The 19,286-nt window shown below is 36.0% G+C and overlaps 1 protein-coding gene across 1 annotated transcript in view; it reads left to right on the top strand.

Annotated features, from left to right (window-relative positions):
• UNC5D (unc-5 netrin receptor D) overlaps positions 1 to 19,286 on the top strand; it is a 376,103-nt gene that overhangs the window by 334,009 nt on the left and 22,808 nt on the right. The window contains exons 15-16 of the mRNA XM_044659544.1: positions 7,611 to 7,775; positions 14,136 to 14,314. Coding sequence (XP_044515479.1) covers positions 7,611 to 7,775; positions 14,136 to 14,314 — 344 coding nt within the window. The remainder of the gene's footprint in view (positions 1 to 7,610; positions 7,776 to 14,135; positions 14,315 to 19,286) is intronic.

Here is a 19,286-nt window from a genome sequence, read left to right as displayed (position 1 = left end):
GGTATTATAAAATGTTATCTTCATTTGCAGTTTGGTGAACTGAGTATCAAAAATAATACATAATTTCTCCATGGTTATGCAATCTAAATGTCAGAAGCAGAATCTAAACTAAGGTCTTTCTGTAGAAGAGTAAAGAGTGAATAAATGAAAGGGTTAAAAAACACTTTATTAAACACTTATTATCTTCCAAGCATTAAGCTAACAACAGGGGATACAAATAAAAGAGCAAGAAAGCACCTCGTCTCAAGGAGTTCACATTTAAATAGGAAGACAATACTTGTACAAGATTCATCTGTACAGTAGATGACAAGAGTGAAGCATCTTTATAGTACTGTACCTGCACCTTAGATATAGAGGCAATACATGTTTGGTGGACTGGAGGGCATAAGTAAGGAGAAATAAAGTATCACTTCCTAGTTAAGATATTCATAATGCCCTGTGCCACATTGCTTCATGCCTACTCTCTCTCTTTTCCCAATGAGTAATATTTCTGTTACCTTTCATTACATGTCAAACCTAAATAATACCCCTTCCAAAAAAAATGTAGCTTCTCTAAATAGAAACTGAAATCCTAAGAAAGTCACTAGCTAGAGAAATGCTCAATTTGTCCTAATTGTATCTACTCAGTTGCACCTGAGAAATCCAAAGACCGTCCTAGAGATGAGCACTGCTGCTGTCTGTTTACTTGGGAAATTACCAGGTTAAGAAAACTGAGAGGGTATGAAAAATGGGAAGTCAGGCAATTTCAGAGCAGGTGGAACATTTACATACCAACCTTTGGGGCAGAGCCTCAAGTTACTAGAGTTGTTGTGGAGCAGATGAAAATATCGAAGAATCCTGTTGTGATTTACAGCCGGAAAAATTTTTTTAGGGATCATCTAGTCTCAAATTCATCGAATCATAGAATTTAGAGGTTCAAGAAGCTTAAGTCATTCTATATGCCAAATTATTCCCTATTATAACATACTTAACATGAATTCATCTAGCCTCTCATCAGATGCCTCCAATGAAATGGAAACCAGTTTCTCCAAAAGTAGCCTACTGCACTTTTGCATAGCTCTGATGTTTAGGACATTTCACCTAAAAAATAGACCTAAATCTGGCTCTTTGCCATATCTGCCCATTGTTCCTACGATAGTTTTGCAATCTGGGACCAAAAGAACAACTGTAATTCTCCCATCAAGTATTTGATGAAGCCTTTGGGTCTCTTTTACTTTATCTCTAGTCTGCTCTTCACTAGGCTAAACATATTCATTAGCTTCATATGCCATGGATATGAAACCCTTCACCAATTTACTCTCCAAATAATATATCTGGATGCTGTCCAGTTTATCAATGTCCTTGGCAAAATGGGATTAGGTCTGAACAAAATATGCAAAATGTGATCTTATCAAAGAGAAATAAAATAGAATTATCATTCTCTCAGGCCTAAAAGCTATACCTCATTTAATGATGCCCACCTTAATGATTTTTAGCTTCCATAACATATTACTGATTCATAAACTTTTAATCTACAAAAAAACTCATGATGTTTTTGGACAAACTACAGCCCAACTATATATTCTGCAGCATTCCGTGTGTGTGTGTGTGTGTGTGTGTGTGTGTGTGTGTGTGTGTGTGTGTTTTCAATCCAGAATGAGACTTTCTATTTAACCCTATTGGATTTTATCTTATTAGACTTAGTCCAATGCTCCAGCCTAAGATATTTTGGATCTGAGCTCTGTCATTCAGTATGTTAGATATTCCTCCCACCTTTGTATAATCTTCAAAGCTGATGAATATTTATCCAAGTCATTATAAAAAGGTCAAATAGCATAGGGCTAAGAACAGATCTTCTGTCACTCTACCGGTGAGAGCCTCTGCCAGCTTAACATTGGACCATTAACATCTACTCCATGAGTACAAATTTTCAACCAGTTTCAATCCATCTAATTGAACTGCTGTATGGTCCATATTGCTCCATTTTCCCCACAAGAATAGTGTGAGGTATTTTATCAAATGCTTTACTAAAATCTAGATGAATAATTTTAGCATTTACCTGACTGGCTAATTTAATAACTATGAAAAAATGAAATAAGATAGCAATAACATAAGTAATGGACATTACCCATTCTTGATAGAACCATGCTTTCTTTATCCCGTTTTACCTGTCATTCCTTCCAGCTTCTGTATATATTGTTTAAAAGAAAAATCTAAGTTATCTGGTGAGTAACCTGTGTATCCACATCCATTAGTTGATATAATTCCTGTATTCTGTTTTTATTGGAGTTTTCCTTTAAATCTTGAAAACATCATTTTTCTGAGTTTCTCATCCCTCCTCAGACGAGTTCTGCTGAAAAATCTTAGTCCTTGGGATCTTACCTATCCTTCTAGTAATGAACCAGAACAATCATAAATCTCTTTTCTCAATATCTAAAGTGCATGCCAAACAAACTAGCTTTCTTCTCTATCTCTATTATAAATTTAAGGAATAGTCATTCCTACTTGATTCTTTTCCATCCCAGAAAAGATAACAAAAATATTGTGCTAAATCCCCCCTTTTTTGTTCTTCTACTTTTTAAAAGGCAAGATTGTCATTAATGCAAATCCAGAAAAAAATTTTGCTTTTATCCTTTTTCCAAAAGAGTATGTTCCAGCATATGTCTAGATAATTGAAGTTTCTTATCTTTCATTTACTGTATTGCAGGTCTGTGGCAGCCTTGTGAACTATTTCCCAAACTTATTATCAGGTAGTCTATAGTTTACACCAATAACAAACTAGCTCCCATTTCTCCCATCAATGATCTTAACTCAATTTTTTTCCCAATATACTTCTGTTTTTTTTTCATTTCCTGCCATAAATTCACTTTTTCATTATAATACTACCATGCCCCCTTTTTGCCTACTTCTTTTTAAATAAATTATACCTATCCAGAGACACATTCCAGCCTGAGGATTGTCTTATATCTTATCCATTCTTATTCATATTTTATAAGGTCAAATTAGCTAATAATTCCTACATTTTAGATTCTAGTTATTTTTACTAATTTCCTAAACATTGGGCCCCTGTCCATATGAACTTGCCAAGAAAAGATCGTGGATTATAATGATGTTTCAAAGAAAATGCCATTTCACTCACTCCATGTTCCCCTTTCCAGCTACCTAAACCCATCAGAGAGAGACACTCACCCTCCAATCAATCAATGAATAAGCATTCATTAAGTATCTACTGTGTGCCAGGCATTATGCTTAGCTCTAGGGCTACAAAAAGAGGCCAAAAACAGTCCCTGCCTTCAAGGAGCTCATAGTATAATAGGGGAAACAACAAACAAATATATACAAACAGGCTATAAAGAGGATGAATAGGAAATAAAAGCTGGAAGGCAAAAAGTCAGATACCTCCTCTAGAAGGAGGATCATTCTACTCTCAACAGAATTGCTAGAACTTCATATTACTTTAATCATTTTCACTTGATCCCTTGTTTGAGGGGATAAGAGGGTTGTGTAGTGAAGAGAATCTGTTATATGTAGTATACAATAAAATATTTTCAAAATATATATTAAGCCAGAAAAATACAAAGCCAGGCTGTCACCTCACTAGAATAAAAGCAGCTGTCTTTTCCAGCATGCTTTGCATCTTAGAGAACCCAGTGCCTGTCTCCTGCTAGGAGATGATTTACATTCTCTCCATCTGCTAGGAACCTAATTATAATGGGAATCAAAATGAAAACATTTCCGGAATGCTTTAAACACCCATAACTTTGCCACACTTTGTCCTCCCATATTACTTTCTACATATTTCCTTTCAATTCAATGGGCTTCTTTTTTTTCCTGTGTTTTTTTTTAATTTTTAAATAAATGAAAGCAAAGATGATTGCCCTGGAAAAACACTAATCACAGCGGCTCTAATTGTATTATTTGTTAATGTTTTGTTTATCACTATTGGCAGCTGCTACTCCAGTCAACAATAAAGAAAATTCCTTTGATACTATCTTAAAATAGGATATTCAGAATGTTTTGATTTTGCAGAGAAAGAAGGAAGGCAAAAGAGAGAGGGCACTAAAAATAGAGAATTCACTATAAAAAAGGGCACTAAAACTTGGGGAAAAAACAGGATAGATCTCATGAAGAAGATGGAATTTCAGTTAAGGTATGAAGAATCTTAATTTGAATATTATGTGAGGCAGAAGTGAGAATAAAATGCATCCTAGGCATGATGTTGGAGATGGCCTCTGAAAAGGCGCAGGCAGAAAAATCAGAATGATCTTTACCCTTTATTCATGCTCATTTAAATAGTCTTTAACCACTTTACAAAGGTCAGTAAGTAGGCCAATATGGCCCAAATTGGCCATGTGAAAAGTGGAATGATATTAATATCTAGGAAAGATCAAAGGCTGCATGATTGTGAGGACTTCAATACCAAATAAGAATATATATTTTATTTTAGAGGCAGGAGAAATCTATCAGAAGGTGGGGAGGAGGGGAGTGATATGGTCAGATTGTTTCCCTAGGAATATTATTTTGATAGCCAAGTGGAGAATGGTTTGGAGAGGGGAGAGACTAGATGCAAAGAGATCAATTAGAATGCTATTACAGTGGCCCAGGTGAGATGTGATATGTGTTTCCATTAGGGTAACTGGGGTGAATGGATTAAAAGGAGTCTATGTGAAAAAATGTTGTGTAAGTAGAAACATTAAGACCTGATATCTTTTGAGGACATGAAATGTGAAAGAGAGGGAACAGTACCACAGAATAACTCTTAGGTTGTAAACTTACAGAAATGAAATTCTGGTAGTATCGTCAATAGACTTAGGGAAACTGGGAAAAAGGGGAGGCTTGAGATGTAGAGATAATTTTTTTTTTGGCTATGCAGAACTTGAGGTATCTATAGGACATCTAAGAACTGTGGCTCGAGAGAAACTAGGGCTAATGTGTCCAGATTTGACAGGATAGGAAATAAATTAACCATGGAAGACCTGTGAACAGAGGAGTAATGTGATTTTAAAGAAATGTTGGAGAGTATTGAGAGCTGCTGCCCAGGAGACACTATTGGCAAGATGACTAGTGACAAGGATTCACGCATAGGGCAAGGTGATGATCTCTAAAAGCAAGACTTAGTTAGTGGTAGCAGAAATATAAAGATATATATTTTAAACACATTGGAGTCACTGGAAATAGATTTGGGAGAGGTAAAACCATAAAGGGCCATTGATGGGGAAATTAGATAGAGACAATGGAGAGTTAATGTCTTGAAAATTTAAGCTATAGATATTGGCAAGACCTACAAAGGAAGCAGTCAGTGACAACTGGAAATATAATGAACAGTTAATGATAGAGAATTTAAGTAATTTCTATATATAAAGGGTGATGGAAAAAGGAGACAACAGGGGAATGATAAGAAAATATTGAAGGCTGGATCACATCAAGATCAGGCAAAAAGCTCCTCTATCAGATCTAGAGGATCCTGGGGCAGAGTCCAAGTTTTCAGTGGATGGGACATCAGAATGATGATCAGAGAACAGGAGGCATGGTGTGGAGATGGTCTTAATATCTTTAAGAAGTTACAGATGCACATGTATACATAGGCCTTATTTACATAAAAGTGGTAAAGTGATACCTGAAAACACAAGTACATAGGAGAGGAAAAGGAGAAGTAAAGTAAGCAATTAGACTAAAAGTCTATCCAAAGTTTACAGCCAGCTTGACATAGAAAACTGAAATGACTGGCTTTTCCATGTCTTTTTTTCCTTCTTAGAGTTTGGTTTGTATATTTTTATTTTTGTTTTTCTTGTTGAAGTGGATGATGGAAAAAGAAACAAAATACGATGTGTATGTATATAATTTGAAAGAGATAAAATGGGGTAAAGGCAGAGATAACCAAGGTCTTGACCAGAATCTTAGACACATCATCTGGTATAATGAAAAGAGTCCTAGTTAGGAAGTTAGCTATTATGGGTTTGAATTCCTGCTATGTAGTATATTGCTTATACATCCTTAAGAAAAGCAATTCCTTTCTCTATATACCTGGGTGACTTTTTACTATTGACAGAATACAAAGGCACACTATATCATTTCATCCTTTAGCAACACTTTGGGAGAGGCAGGATATAATACTTATTTCAGGATAGCTTTTTTCCCTAAATTCTGGACATTGTATCTGTTCAGTCACCCTCTCTCAACTTGGAATGTCCCCAGTTCTTTCTCCTGACATTATTCTTATAGTGTACCTACCTTGTATTCTGTTAGTATTGTTGGCTCCTCCTGTTTCTATTATATGCACATATAATAGAAAAAGAAACATTTATATATATATACATATATACATATATATATATATGTTTATAAAAATTAATGTAGATTAGTGAGCTCCCTGTGCATCCACATTGGTGTCTTTAAATCACTTTGGCCTCCTAATATAAGTGGTTATTTTTTGTGCCTTGTAATTTTATTCTTCAGAGTTCCCCATTCTGCCTACGATGAATTTCTCTATAGGATAATGGATTCTTGCCTGTCTTTTATCCAAATCCTGTGAAATATTAATGGGCATGTCAGACTGTGCCTAGCTTTCTACTCTTCTATTACAAAATTTGACATGAAATAAAAAGGGAAGCCTTGCAAGGAGGAGTGGGGGATTGTGGATTATTTCAATGTGTGAGAGAAAAATGAAGTCCTGGACTCATTGTAAATTTTATCTTTGGACCCAGACCAATTGGTTGTAATTGTTTATTAGGATAGTAGTATTCTGAGTGGGCTTTTGTAGTATTTTCTTTTCTCATTTTCCATAAGTGGGATTACTTCCTCCTCTCTGAGCACTGTTGGGAAGAGGAAGAAGGAGGAGTTGGGAAATTTTGCATGACTGCATAATATTGGAGTGGCACAGAGAGCCCACTGTTTGAATCTATTACACATAGGCATGTGTAAGTGTAAGTTTTTATTGCCTAGCAGCATATCTTTGTAGTAGATTATTTTGTAGTTTTGGGTATCTGCACCACATTTGAAGTCCTCTTCATTGTTAAAGGATATATATGGTATAAAGTATGTGAATATATGTGATGGCTTTAGAAATCATCCTACCTGAGCCTCTAATTTGATAGAAGAAGAAACTGTAGCCTAGAAATACATTTGTCTCAGAGCACACAGAAAGTATGCAACAGAGCCAAGATTTGAATTCAGCTCTTTTGATATCAGATCCAGTTATCTTTTCACTGCCTTTTGTTTTGAAGTGAACAGGGGGAGAGATGAGGAATGCTGTGCTGCCACATGCTTCGAAATGCATAGCCATAGTCCTGGGAAAGGGGCTCTATTAAGTTCTTGAAAGAGAAGCATTTATATAATAGGAAAAGGTGATTTGTTTTGGAGCGCGTTTTTCATAATCATTTGTTCCACAAAGTGAAATTCAAGCTTGTGGTACCCCTGGAATACTAATATTATCAATTGGAATTGACATTAATTAGTTTTGTGCTACTTGGCATATACTGGAACATTATTTCAAAAACAATTCCATCAAAGATATGTATGCAATTATCTTTGCTGCCATCATTATTATTGTTGCCATTATTTCTCCTGTTCTCTGCTCCCATCAGATGGGTCCACATGTCATTTCCCTCTTCTCTCCCCTCTCTTGCCTTTAGGAAGTCCCATTTTCTCGGGTGTGGTGCAGTAACCGACAGCCCCTGCACTGTGCCTTCTCCCTGGAGCGCTACACTCCCACCACCACCCAGCTGTCCTGCAAGATTTGCATCCGGCAGCTCAAAGGCCATGAACAGATCCTCCAAGTGCAGACATCCATCCTCGAGGTAAGATGTTAGTTATCGTCGTTTCTTTTATATAACTCCTACACTGTACTGGGTACTTCATTGTGTTTTTCTCCCAAAACATTATCTCATTTAATCTTAACCTTGTGAGTTCTGTTATTATCTCCACTTTACAGCTGAGGAAATTGAGGCAAAGAGAATTTGAATGATTTTCCTAGGGTTACACAGTAATCATAACAACAACTACTACAATAACACCCTTTAAAATCTAAAGGTTGTTTTGGGGGTGTCAAAGAAAGGAGTAAACAGAGTTAAATTTCTATGATGGTAACTTGTTGGGGAAGGCACTACAGGTGGGGAGAGTATGGAAAGATCTCGTTGTAATGACAGAAATCTTGAAAGGCATTATTTCTTATTTTGGTTAATTTATTACTAGACCACTCAAGACAGTCTAAATTGATCAGTCCACAATTTGGATGGCACCAGAGAAAGTGAGCAGGACAAAAAAGCAGGGCAAAATAATGGGGCCAAAGAGAGCTTAGCAAAAGAGCCTTCCCAGCCCAAAGCTTATAATGTGAATTTTGCACAAGGTTAAGTGATAGGACAGGAAACCTGAGGTTGAAATGTGAAGGGATTAGTGCAAAACAACACAGCCCATAAATAGTAATAAAAAAAATTAATTACAACTACCATTTAGATAGTACTTTATGTATGTTTTCTCACTTGATATTCTCAACTACCCTATGAGGTAGGTGCTATTATTATCATTATCTTATAGATGAATAATCTGAGACTAAGGGAGATTAAATTATTTCTCCTAAATAAATGCCTGAGGCAGAATTTGAACAAAGGCCTTTCTGATTCCAAGTTCAGCACCAGTAATGGAGCCAAGTCTCAGGCTCAGATCTTTCGATGTTTCCCCAGTATTTTTCACACTATATACTACCGTAATTCTTTCAGATTTATCCTAAGAAATGCATGAAATCTTTTAGCTGTGGACCCTAGTTTATAAATTCAAAATAATAATAATGTTCCCAAGGGTAGGAAGTACAAGACAAAGTACCAGATTTAGAGTCAAGAGACCTGGACTTGATGTGACCTTAGACACTCAGGAGTTGTGAGTTTCTGGGCAAATCACTGGCCTGTCTCTCAGATCTTCAGTTTTGTCATCTGTAACACTGGAGTGATATAATTTATGTTTTGTGGGGTTGTAAGGACAGAAAAATGTGAATTCTTATTGAGGCAATTAGTTCTTCCAGAATGTCAATGGGAAGCATTATGTTATGATTAAACAATATTTAGAATATTTTCTGGCCAGTCAAGGCAGAGCTGTATTTTGGCTAACTCTCCTCTGGATGATAAGAAACCCTAGCTTAGTTTTGGCAGAATAGTTAAACCATTTTAATATGTATAGTCCATTAGTAAAAGGGAAATACCATTAACTGGGTAAGACCTATGTTGCTTTTTAACTATTAGCTATATAGTTAAATTTAGTTATATAGTTAAATAACTATTTTAACTATATAGTTAAAATTAGCTAATAGTCAATATTTAATGAACATTACTATGTGCCAGGTACTGTGCTAAGCACTAAGGTAAAGGATAATTCTTGCCCACAGAAAGATCACATTATGATGGGGAAAGTGATACATAAAAAGAAGCTTAAAAGGGGAAAGAGTAAAGGAGAGGTACTCAATCAGGGGGATGAGGAAGACTAGCAAGGCATCAAGGGGGAGATTGCTACTCTGTGCTCCCTTCTTAAATGGGAGGAACTCTATAAGATCTACTTTCCATCCTCTCTAATCAGACATAGGGAGGGGATCCCAGGACCAGGGGACATTGAAGAGGAGAGAGTTTCAGAGTTGATTTTATCTTTGTGGAAAAATGAATTACTAGAGAAAATAGTGAAGACCATTTCAACTGAAGATCAGTTGAATGAAACAAGTAGCCCTGCTATTTCACTTGCTGTCCAATAGATCAGTCATTTTTTGTCTGGTGGTACTTAATCCTAAGATAATTGTTCAGCTAAATAATGGAACATTTTCCAAAGGGCCACTTCTCCAAACCAATGGCTATCACAAGTGGCATGTCTTTACCGGATTTGCATTTATTATGGCCAATTAGTACAAGGCATCTTTTTGGGAAAGAGGCATCAGTAATAAAGCTAGAGTCATAAGCAGGAGATTATGATTTTTTTGGCTTTAACAGTCATGGACTATTTAGCACAATGAATTTCAAAGTAAAATATGAATTGTAGAAAATGTGAAAAATATCATGAAAGGGAAAGCTAGGAAGAACAGCCTTTCAGAAGTGTGGAAAGGCAGAGAATGCACAATACTGGTTCTCTCCAATGCAAATTACCCTTAATATCAGTTAAGAGGTTGACAAAAGAATTCCAGATAGAGGGCTTCTAAGGGCATCCTGGCTTTGCAGGTAGCAACTTCAGCTTTTACAGAATATTAATGTGAAAGAAAACTGTGTTAGGATTTTTAAATCTTTTACATTTGCTTCTCAGCATCATTGAACCCTTGTAGTTCAAGGGTAAAAAATAAGCCAATGGATTTTTTTATAACATCAGCTCAGCTTCCAGAACTAACCACATCCAGTATATTTGTGCCAGATGTCTGAAAGGTTTCAAGAATAAAATCATTTTGTGCAACATGTCAGACCTAAAAGAGAATTATGGGGTATAATGTGGTATGGAGCCTTTAGAATCACAGAATCTGGGTTCAAATTCTTGCTCTCCAACTTTGTTGATATTCCATTGTTTCAGTCTTTCCAAATATTTTTGTGATAGTACATTTCAGAAGGCAAAACAAAGTGCTATTTAATGTTCAAGGACAGAATCATCATGAGCATCTGGGTAGATCAGGGAAGGCATAAGTGGATGATAAATATCCTTAAGATATTTTAGTGAAATGACATTAAAGACAATGAATTCCCATCTTGCTCATAGCTTATATATATATATATAATCTCCTCATTTATAATGTGAGCTCCCTGAGAGCAGGGACTGTCTTACTTTTCTATTTTTATACCTAAGGTCTTGAACAGAGTGTTTTAAACGTGGTAAAAGCTTAATAAATGTTTTTATTCACTCATAATAGTGTGAAAAAACATGATACTTAGAGAGTTCTAACCTCCTATATCTTCAGGAAGAGAATAGACAGCACCCGTAGATTTAGATGTGGACCTACCTGAAGGCAGGAGCCTCTATTGAATGATCTCTCAGGATCCATTCTATTCTATGATCATTTATCAGTAGATGAATGTGTATGCTCATGGATAACAACTGCTTATCTCTCTTCTTCAGCCCTTCATGAAACCAAGAAAGATTAGGGGATAATTTTCTCCAAACCTTTAATAAATAGTCTGAACCAAAAGACAAAGCAAAATTACAATCACTAAATAAGTCCCTAAGCTGGGGAAAAGGCAGATTATAGGCTGAACGAGGAAATGTTCATGTGCTTCCTTCTCCTCCAGACTACAGATTTCATTAAAGGGTTCAGGTGTTAAAGGACATCACACCCTTTTAGAGCTCTAGGCCATTGGCAACTTACCATGCAGATTTAGACAGTCATATTCCACATGACTAGGGGACTCAGTGGATAGAGTGCTGTATCCAGAGTCAGGAAGACTCTTCTTCTGGAGTACAAATCCAGTCTCATTCTTTTACTAGTTGTGTGGCCCAGGGCAAGTCCTTTAACCCTGTTTGCTTCAGTTTCCTCATCTATAAAATGAACTAGAGAAGGAAATGGTAAAGCACTCCAGTAGAGTTGCCAAGAAAGCTGGAAATGGAGTTACAAATAGTAGGACATGACTGAAAACAAATAAACACCACCAAAACCAGCAGGGAAATTACATCCCCCTTTGGACAATGTGGAGTTCTCTGCACAATACCAACAGTAAATATGAGGCCAGTGCTGAGCATGAAGATATTATGATAATTCACAATTCTATAGTACTTTAACACTTACAAATTACTTTCCCCACAATATTCCATTTATTTACATTTTATAGATTAGAAAATTGAAATTGAGAGAACTGGGGTGACTTCTTTATGATAAAACAAATGAAGAATTGTCATATTCTAGACTCCAGTCCTATCCTCCTAATGAAGGACTCTAATCCTATACTCCTAATGGACTTTTTTCTTTTTTATATAATAAAGATATAGTACACATATTATGTACAAATAAAATAAAATGAAAAATTGAAAAGACTTTTTTCTATAATAAAATATATCCTTTGTCTGGCCATGGTTTAGCCTTGATTTTGAACTTAAAAATATCAATGTTCTAATACCTCTAATTTATATAATTTAATTCCTTATGGTCTGCCCCCACAGCCATTATCACCTTCCACTCTGCTCAATGAAATGATTTTCTCAAGAAATATATGATCCAACTTGCCTTCTCACTTCCATATTCTTTCATGGATGGAAGAAGAATTTTGTCTCTTTTAAAAAGTAAGATTACTATAAGGACCAACTTAAGAACTTTTACTATCAATTGTTGTTCCTCAAACCTAAATCCATTGCTGACTTAGGAAAGGCAATTGAATTGACCATGGGCTACTGGTGAATGATACCCTTCAGAGTTACCAGTGGCATAGTATTATAGATGGTAAAGCAGGGCTAAGGAATTTTTTAATGCTGTAGAGAAAAGGGAGGCATCTCCAAGCTATTTCTTTCTTCCTTGCTCTTCAATAAAATACTGCTGTAGAATCATCTTTTGGGCAGAAGAAGTTTAAATGGGAATTTTACATGTTACAATTTCCCTTCAAGCAGATTCAATCATGTGGCACATTTTCTTATCCCATCTCCCATGGAAGTAGGGGGATAATTTGACAAAATAGACTGAATACTTGGAATTCTTCATTGCCTTACAATTCCCTCAGCTAACCAGGTAGTGACTGCTTATCTCAGATGTGCAGGGCATGAAATCTACTCTTCCCTCTGCATATTTAATTTAAACAATCAGAAAATGTGATGTATCTACAGGATTCTTATTACCTGGTCCAGATGCTTTTTGGAATACATCATAAATGTTATATAAAGTGACTGGTGGCATCCCCATTCCTGTGCAATGAACTGATTTAAAACAGGAAAGTTTCTAAATGAAAAAGCAAAGGAAGGCCACCCATCAACTGCCATTAAAAGTCAGAAACTTTCTCTTTTTTCCTGCTCTTGAAATCCCTATTTATTTATTTATAAATTCTCATTGATTGTCACTCATTCACTTGCAGTCCAGCTTCCTTTATTCAGTTGCTGCTGCTGTTAATTAATTCCACAAAGCCCTCAGTATCAGGCAATGCTAGGAGTAGAGGTGGAGGTGGGGCAAACTTATGACAGCTTTATTTTTTTTAATAAGTGCCATAAAAAAGGAAAGTGTAGATGCTTTTTGGAAATATTTTAAAGAAAAACTTAATAAAATTAACTGATTTTTATATGTATGACAAATATGTCTAACCAATACTTTTTACTCTGTAGAACCCAGCAGATCTAAAGTTCTTAATTAAGAAATATTTTACTGGATCTACGTAGATTTTAGATCTACAAGGAACTTGGGAAATCTTTTTTTACCTACCATCTTTTACCAATCACCAATCATTTGATATTTTCATTATTAGGAAGATCTTTGATATATTGTATGTCCCCAAAGGAATAAAAATCATGTGAACCTTTGTAGGAAATAGGGCCATCAGATGATACCCACACATCCCCAAAATGATGAGAATAATTCCAGTCACCACTATGACACAACTTTCTATACATTTGGAGAGAAGCTAGTATAAAATTACCAGTGGGACTCACCCTACTCTTTAATTCTTTTAAACTCTTACCTCCTGTCTTAAAATCAATATTGTGTATTGGTTCTAAGATAAAAGAGAAATAAAGATTATGCAATGGGGGTCTAGTGATTTGCCAAGGGTCACACAGCTAGGAAGCATCTAGGGTCAGCTTCGAACTCAGGACCTCCCATCTCTACACTTGGCTCCCAATCCACTGAGCCACTCGCTGCCTCCTCATTAATTTTGTAAATATGATTCTACAGAACTCTCCAGAAAGGAAGGATATGGCTGGCTCTAATTACATGTAGTTACAGCAGAGAAAGTTTCTCCCTATTTTAGAACTGCATGGGTTTGCTCCATATGAACCTTAGAGAATTCCTAGATTGCAGATACCATGATGTCAAGGAATTCTGTGGATTTTAGGAGATATTTGCCAGACTCATGAGATAAGGCTATATGCTATTTTAAAGAAGAGGAACCACCTTCCATAGTTCCAATGCACTTAAAAAGGAAAGTATTTTAAGCAGAATTTCTCATGTGAACTGATTTTAATGAAGTTATGGTGCTAACAGTTGGATCTTATCACAATTTTCTTTTTTGTATTTGTAGAGTGAAAGAGAAACCATCACTTTTTTTGCACAAGAGGACAACACGTTCCCTGCACAGACTGGTCCCAAAGCCTTCAAAATCCCCTACTCCATCAGACAGAGGATATGTGCAACATTTGATACTCCCAGTGCCAAAGGCAAAGACTGGCAGATGTTAGCACAGAAAAACAGCATTAACAGGTAACAGGTTCTTGGAGATGATTACCAAAGGGATCGAAATCTTTTAACTAGGGAAAATGTACAAGAAGAGGGAGATGTAAATGAACAGGGAAAAGATGGAAGACCCATTACTTACTCCACTACACTACCTTCCTGTAGCAGCAGCTAGGTGGCATGGTGGATAGAGCAACAGGCTTGAATCAAGAAGACTCATCTTCCTGAGTTCAAATCTAGTCCCAGACACTTACTAGCCTCGTGACCTTTGGCAAATCACTTCACCCTATTTGCCTCAGTTTCCTCATCTCTAAAATGAGCTGGAGAAGGGATTGGCAAACCACTTAAGTATCTTTGCCAAGAAAACCATGAATGAGGTCCCAAAAAGGAGAACACGACTAAACAACAACATAACTATATTCTTTGGGTTGACATTTTAATGTAATCATTAATTTACTTTCCTACCATCTTTTCTCTTTCCTCCTGGAGCCACAATGGGAAATCATATCTTTTTTCTTTCCCCCTGGAGCCACAATGGGAAGTCCTACTTGATTCTATTAACAAGTTTACTCACATCATGTAACCATGTTAGCATGTTTGAGCTGTCTATGCAATAGGATTATCATGGCATTTTGGGGGTGTATGTAGTAGAAGAGAGAGTTACATATTTAGAATGAATAAAATTGTCACCATAGAGCAGTGATAGAGAACTGAGGCATCTGGGTTGACTTCTTCCTTCTCTACCTGCTAACTTATCTCAAGCATACCTCTCCTGTAAGTAATAAGCAGGAAAGGGGCAAACTTCATAGTAAAGTACTACTCAGACCTAGAAATGCTGACCATGTGGAAATAAAGCCAATATGGACCCTAATTCAAGGCAGGATTTAAGAAATTAGAAGTTCACAGAGAATTAAACGTGAGGGAATTGCCACAAATTGAGAAATTTTATTGCTGGGCAATAGTTAGAGATGAATGGGCAAGTTTGTTAACAAATTTTACTTCATATGTGAAGAAAGAGTGGTGAAGATATGCAGGAATTAATCTGGTAAATATATCATCTGGTAAAATTATATGCACTATTTTGTGCATCTAAAAGAAGGGCTTTTGAAACTAGGGAAATGATTTGAAAGTGAAATGTACACATACGGAAGTAGTTAAGTTTTCTGTCTTTGGAGGTATTTGAACAAAAGTGAATAGCCACTGATGTAGGGATGCTAACAAGAGAGGGGATTCTTATTGAAGAGTACTTGGTAAAAGGGAATTTTTAGGTCCTTTCCAATTTGGAGATTCTCCAAAATTCTGTGAATTTCACAAGCTTTTGTTTTGTTTTTAAAGAAAGGAGTTTGAAGTATGAAATTCTCTCCAAAAGAAAATAACTGAATGAAAGAAATTATCAGTCTTTACAGAACCTTTTACTTCCCTTGCTATTTTGATTCCATTTTTTTCTTATGAGGCAAAATCTCCCTCCTTTGCTACACTCTTGTTTTTCCAGCAAAGTCCTATCATTCCTTTAAAAAAATGAATTTTTGTAAACAGTTCCAAATCATCCCAATTTTTTCCTGAAAAAGAGAGTCAGATTTTGCAAGAATTAATATATATTTCCATTCTTCAAAAAGGAAAACAGAAAAAAGGAAAGGCAAACTTAAGTAAGAAGCATTGACTAAAGCAGAAAAGAGAGGTTCTAATTCTAGGGGAATATACACACACACAAAAAAATGGAGTGACAGAAAAACTAACCAAAGAGAAAAGCACGTATCTAAAGAATAAATCAACATATATTTATTAAGCATTTACTATGTGCCAGATACTATTAATCTTGGTAGCAAAAATGATAGTTTCTACCCCTATGAAGCTTATATTCTGATAGGGGAAGAAGCTATATCTAGAAAAAGAGTAACCATGCAAGAATGATTGGGGGGAAGGCAGCTGGGTAGCTCAGTGGATTGAGAGTCAAGCCTAGAGACGGGAGGTCCTAGGTTCAAATCTGGCCTCAGACACTTTCCAGCTGTGTGACCCTGGGCAAGTCACTTGACCCCCATTGCCCACCCTAACCACTCTTCCACCTAGGAGCCAATACACAGAAGTTAAGGGTTTAAAAATTAAAAATACAAAAATACAAAAAAAAAAAGAATGATTAGTTGATTTGATCTAAGAACTTATAAAGAAGTTCAGTGGATTCATAGGGTAATTGACCAACATGTCCTTTCTAGGAATGGTATTATTGTTTTGATTATTTTTTCAAGGGAAGGGGAGGGAGTGGGAAAGGTAGAGGGATGGCTGGAATGTTGCTGAAGCATATTGTGGATCCCCAAATATGATTTCACCAGGCACTAAATATGACTTCAAAAAAATAAGACCTGGGCTAAAATGACAGCTGAGCAGAAATACTGGAAATTCAATGGGGTCAAGAAATAATAAGGCAAAAGGAAAATTAGGTAGCACAGTGGATGGAGCACTAAGCCTGGAACCTGGGAGAACCTGGATTCAAATCTGACCTCATACATTTCCTGCTTGTGTGAATCTGGACAAGTCATTTAACCCTGAATGCCTTGTTCTTGCTGTCTTCCTGTCTTAGAATTAATGCTAAGATAAGATTAAGATTTTAAAAATGAATGGAAGAAATAATAGGACAAGAAGAGGAAAAGATTTTGCTTAAATGTACCCTAATGTTTAAGATTAAGGACGTGTGTTCCAAATTGTGACCTAGTTAAAGTAAAGCTAATTCTCCTCTTTCCCAACCCCTTCTCATGCCTTACAGCAGTACTAGATGACCATGCATCATGGTTATTCTTACTAAAGTGGGATAAAATTGAACTCAATGACCCCAAAAGTCCTTCAATTCATTCAATAAATCTTTATTAAATGTCTAATATGTGTCAGGCCCTGGGGATACAAAAATATAAAAGGACAGTCTCTACCTGAAAGGAGTTTGCACTCTATGAAGTGGGGAGGGAAAAAGATATGTGTGCAGAGAGAGATTATATAAGTTAGGAAATGAGAAAAAAACAGAAAAGTCAAAAAAGTTTCAGGAAAAACTAAGACGATAGGAACCATTTTAAGATGGATGAATCCTGGAAGACTTTCCAGAAGCAGTTGCAGTAAAAAGCCCTGGATCTGAGCCAGGAAGATCTGAGTTCAGATCTGGCCTCAAACACTTGACAGTTTTGTGACCCTGGCCAACTAACTTAATGTTCATCTCAGTATTTTCAACTGGAAAATGGAAATAATATAGTACCCACCTCAAAGAGTTATTGTCGAGATGAAATGAGATATTTATAACGTGCTTACCATAGTACCTAACACATAATAGGCACCTAATAAATAATTGTTTCTTCCCTTTCTTTTGCTCAGGTGGTGGCCAATGAACTAAATGTTTGGGTGTAAGATAGAACTTTTGAAGAATGCAGATGAAGAGGAAGCTTATTAATGGGCATGAGGATGTACTAAGAGGAAATTAGAATTCAGAATTAGCTAGTAATATGGTGTGACTAGATCATGAAATGTGTAAAGGTGAGAAGGATAATGACTCAGTCTCTGATTTCTTTGCACAAAGAACTCTCTGGTGAGGAAACACTCTCTACTCATGCAGGGGGATGTCTTCTCAGCAAGTTATAATCTTAGAGAGTAGACAGGAGTACTGGAAGGTTAAATTACTTGTCCATGGTCACATTGACAGTATATTTTAGAGGTAGGAGATGAACCCAGGAATTCTTATCTTCAAAGTTATGCTGTTTCTTAGCCACCTTCAATTAAGGGGAGAAATTTGAAGTGAATCTCCAAAGGAAGGTAGATGCCAGGTAATTTCAATGCCAGGCTAAGGAGCTTGTAATTTATTCCTTACAAAATAGGAAACAATTGAAGATTTTTTTTAAATCAGAATGATAGAGTTAAACCTTAGCATGAAGAAGATAGTCCAACTATTTGCTGGATGCACAAAATGGAGACCAGTGAAAAAATTAGGAGGGTGTTATAAAAAGAGAAATGAGAGGTCATGAAATCTTAAGTGAGGGGAATGGTATTATGAGTAGAGAAAAATAAAGTGATATAAGAAATGATGAACCTGTATTCAATTAGCCTTGCAACTGATGGAATGTGAATAGAAAAGGGGAATTAAAGGACCAAAATGACTAAAATTTGCAACATAGATGATTCAGAGAATAGTGTTTCCATCTACAGAAGCAGAGAAATTATAAAGATTGTCAGGTTTTGGGGACATTGTTCAGGTTAGACAAGGTGAATTTGAGATTCTGGAAGAAAATTCACTTGGAGATACCCAGGAGTCAATAGAATTAGTCAAAGACATTAGAGCTGAGCAGATATAAATATAGAGATATAGAAGTATCTTCTGTTTATATTTAATGGTAGTTCTCTACATGATATTGCATATCAGCTTAAGGGACCTTAAAAGTATAAGGTATATGTATGTTTGTGTGTGTGAGCATATATAAGTGTGTATATACATAGAGAGAGAAGAAAAGAGAAGAGAAGAGAAGAGAAGAGAAGAGAAGAGAAGAGAAGAGAAGAGAAGAGAAGAGGGTTCAGAAAAGAGCCTTGAGGGACAATTGTACTTAAGGATTGGAGCAGGATAAAATGAACCACAGAAAGAAACTAAGAAAGAACTGTGACACAAGTAGGAGGAAAATCAAGCAAGATCAATGTCTTGGAAGTCAGAGAAGTAGAACATAGCTAAGAAAAAAGAATAGACAATGATGGTAAGAGCTATAAAAAGATCAAGTAGGATGAGAACTGAAAAAAAAGCTATGAGTTTTTGCAAGTATAAGATGATTAGTGACCCTTGAATGAATAGTTTCAATAGAATGGTGATGTCAAAAGTCACACAATAAGGATTTGGGGAAATTAGACGCAGCAAATATAGACTATTTCTTCAAGAATAACACTCAAAAGAAGAAGGCATAGAAGTTAACTTGAAACAATAGTAACATCAAGGCAAATTTATTATTTACCTATTTATTTCTATAATAGTTCCTTATATGTATAT

Source organism: Gracilinanus agilis, chromosome 2, assembly GCF_016433145.1.
Source record: "Gracilinanus agilis isolate LMUSP501 chromosome 2, AgileGrace, whole genome shotgun sequence".
Classification (NCBI taxonomy): Eukaryota; Metazoa; Chordata; class Mammalia; order Didelphimorphia; family Didelphidae; genus Gracilinanus; species Gracilinanus agilis.
This window is presented reverse-complemented; position numbering and strand designations above follow the sequence as displayed.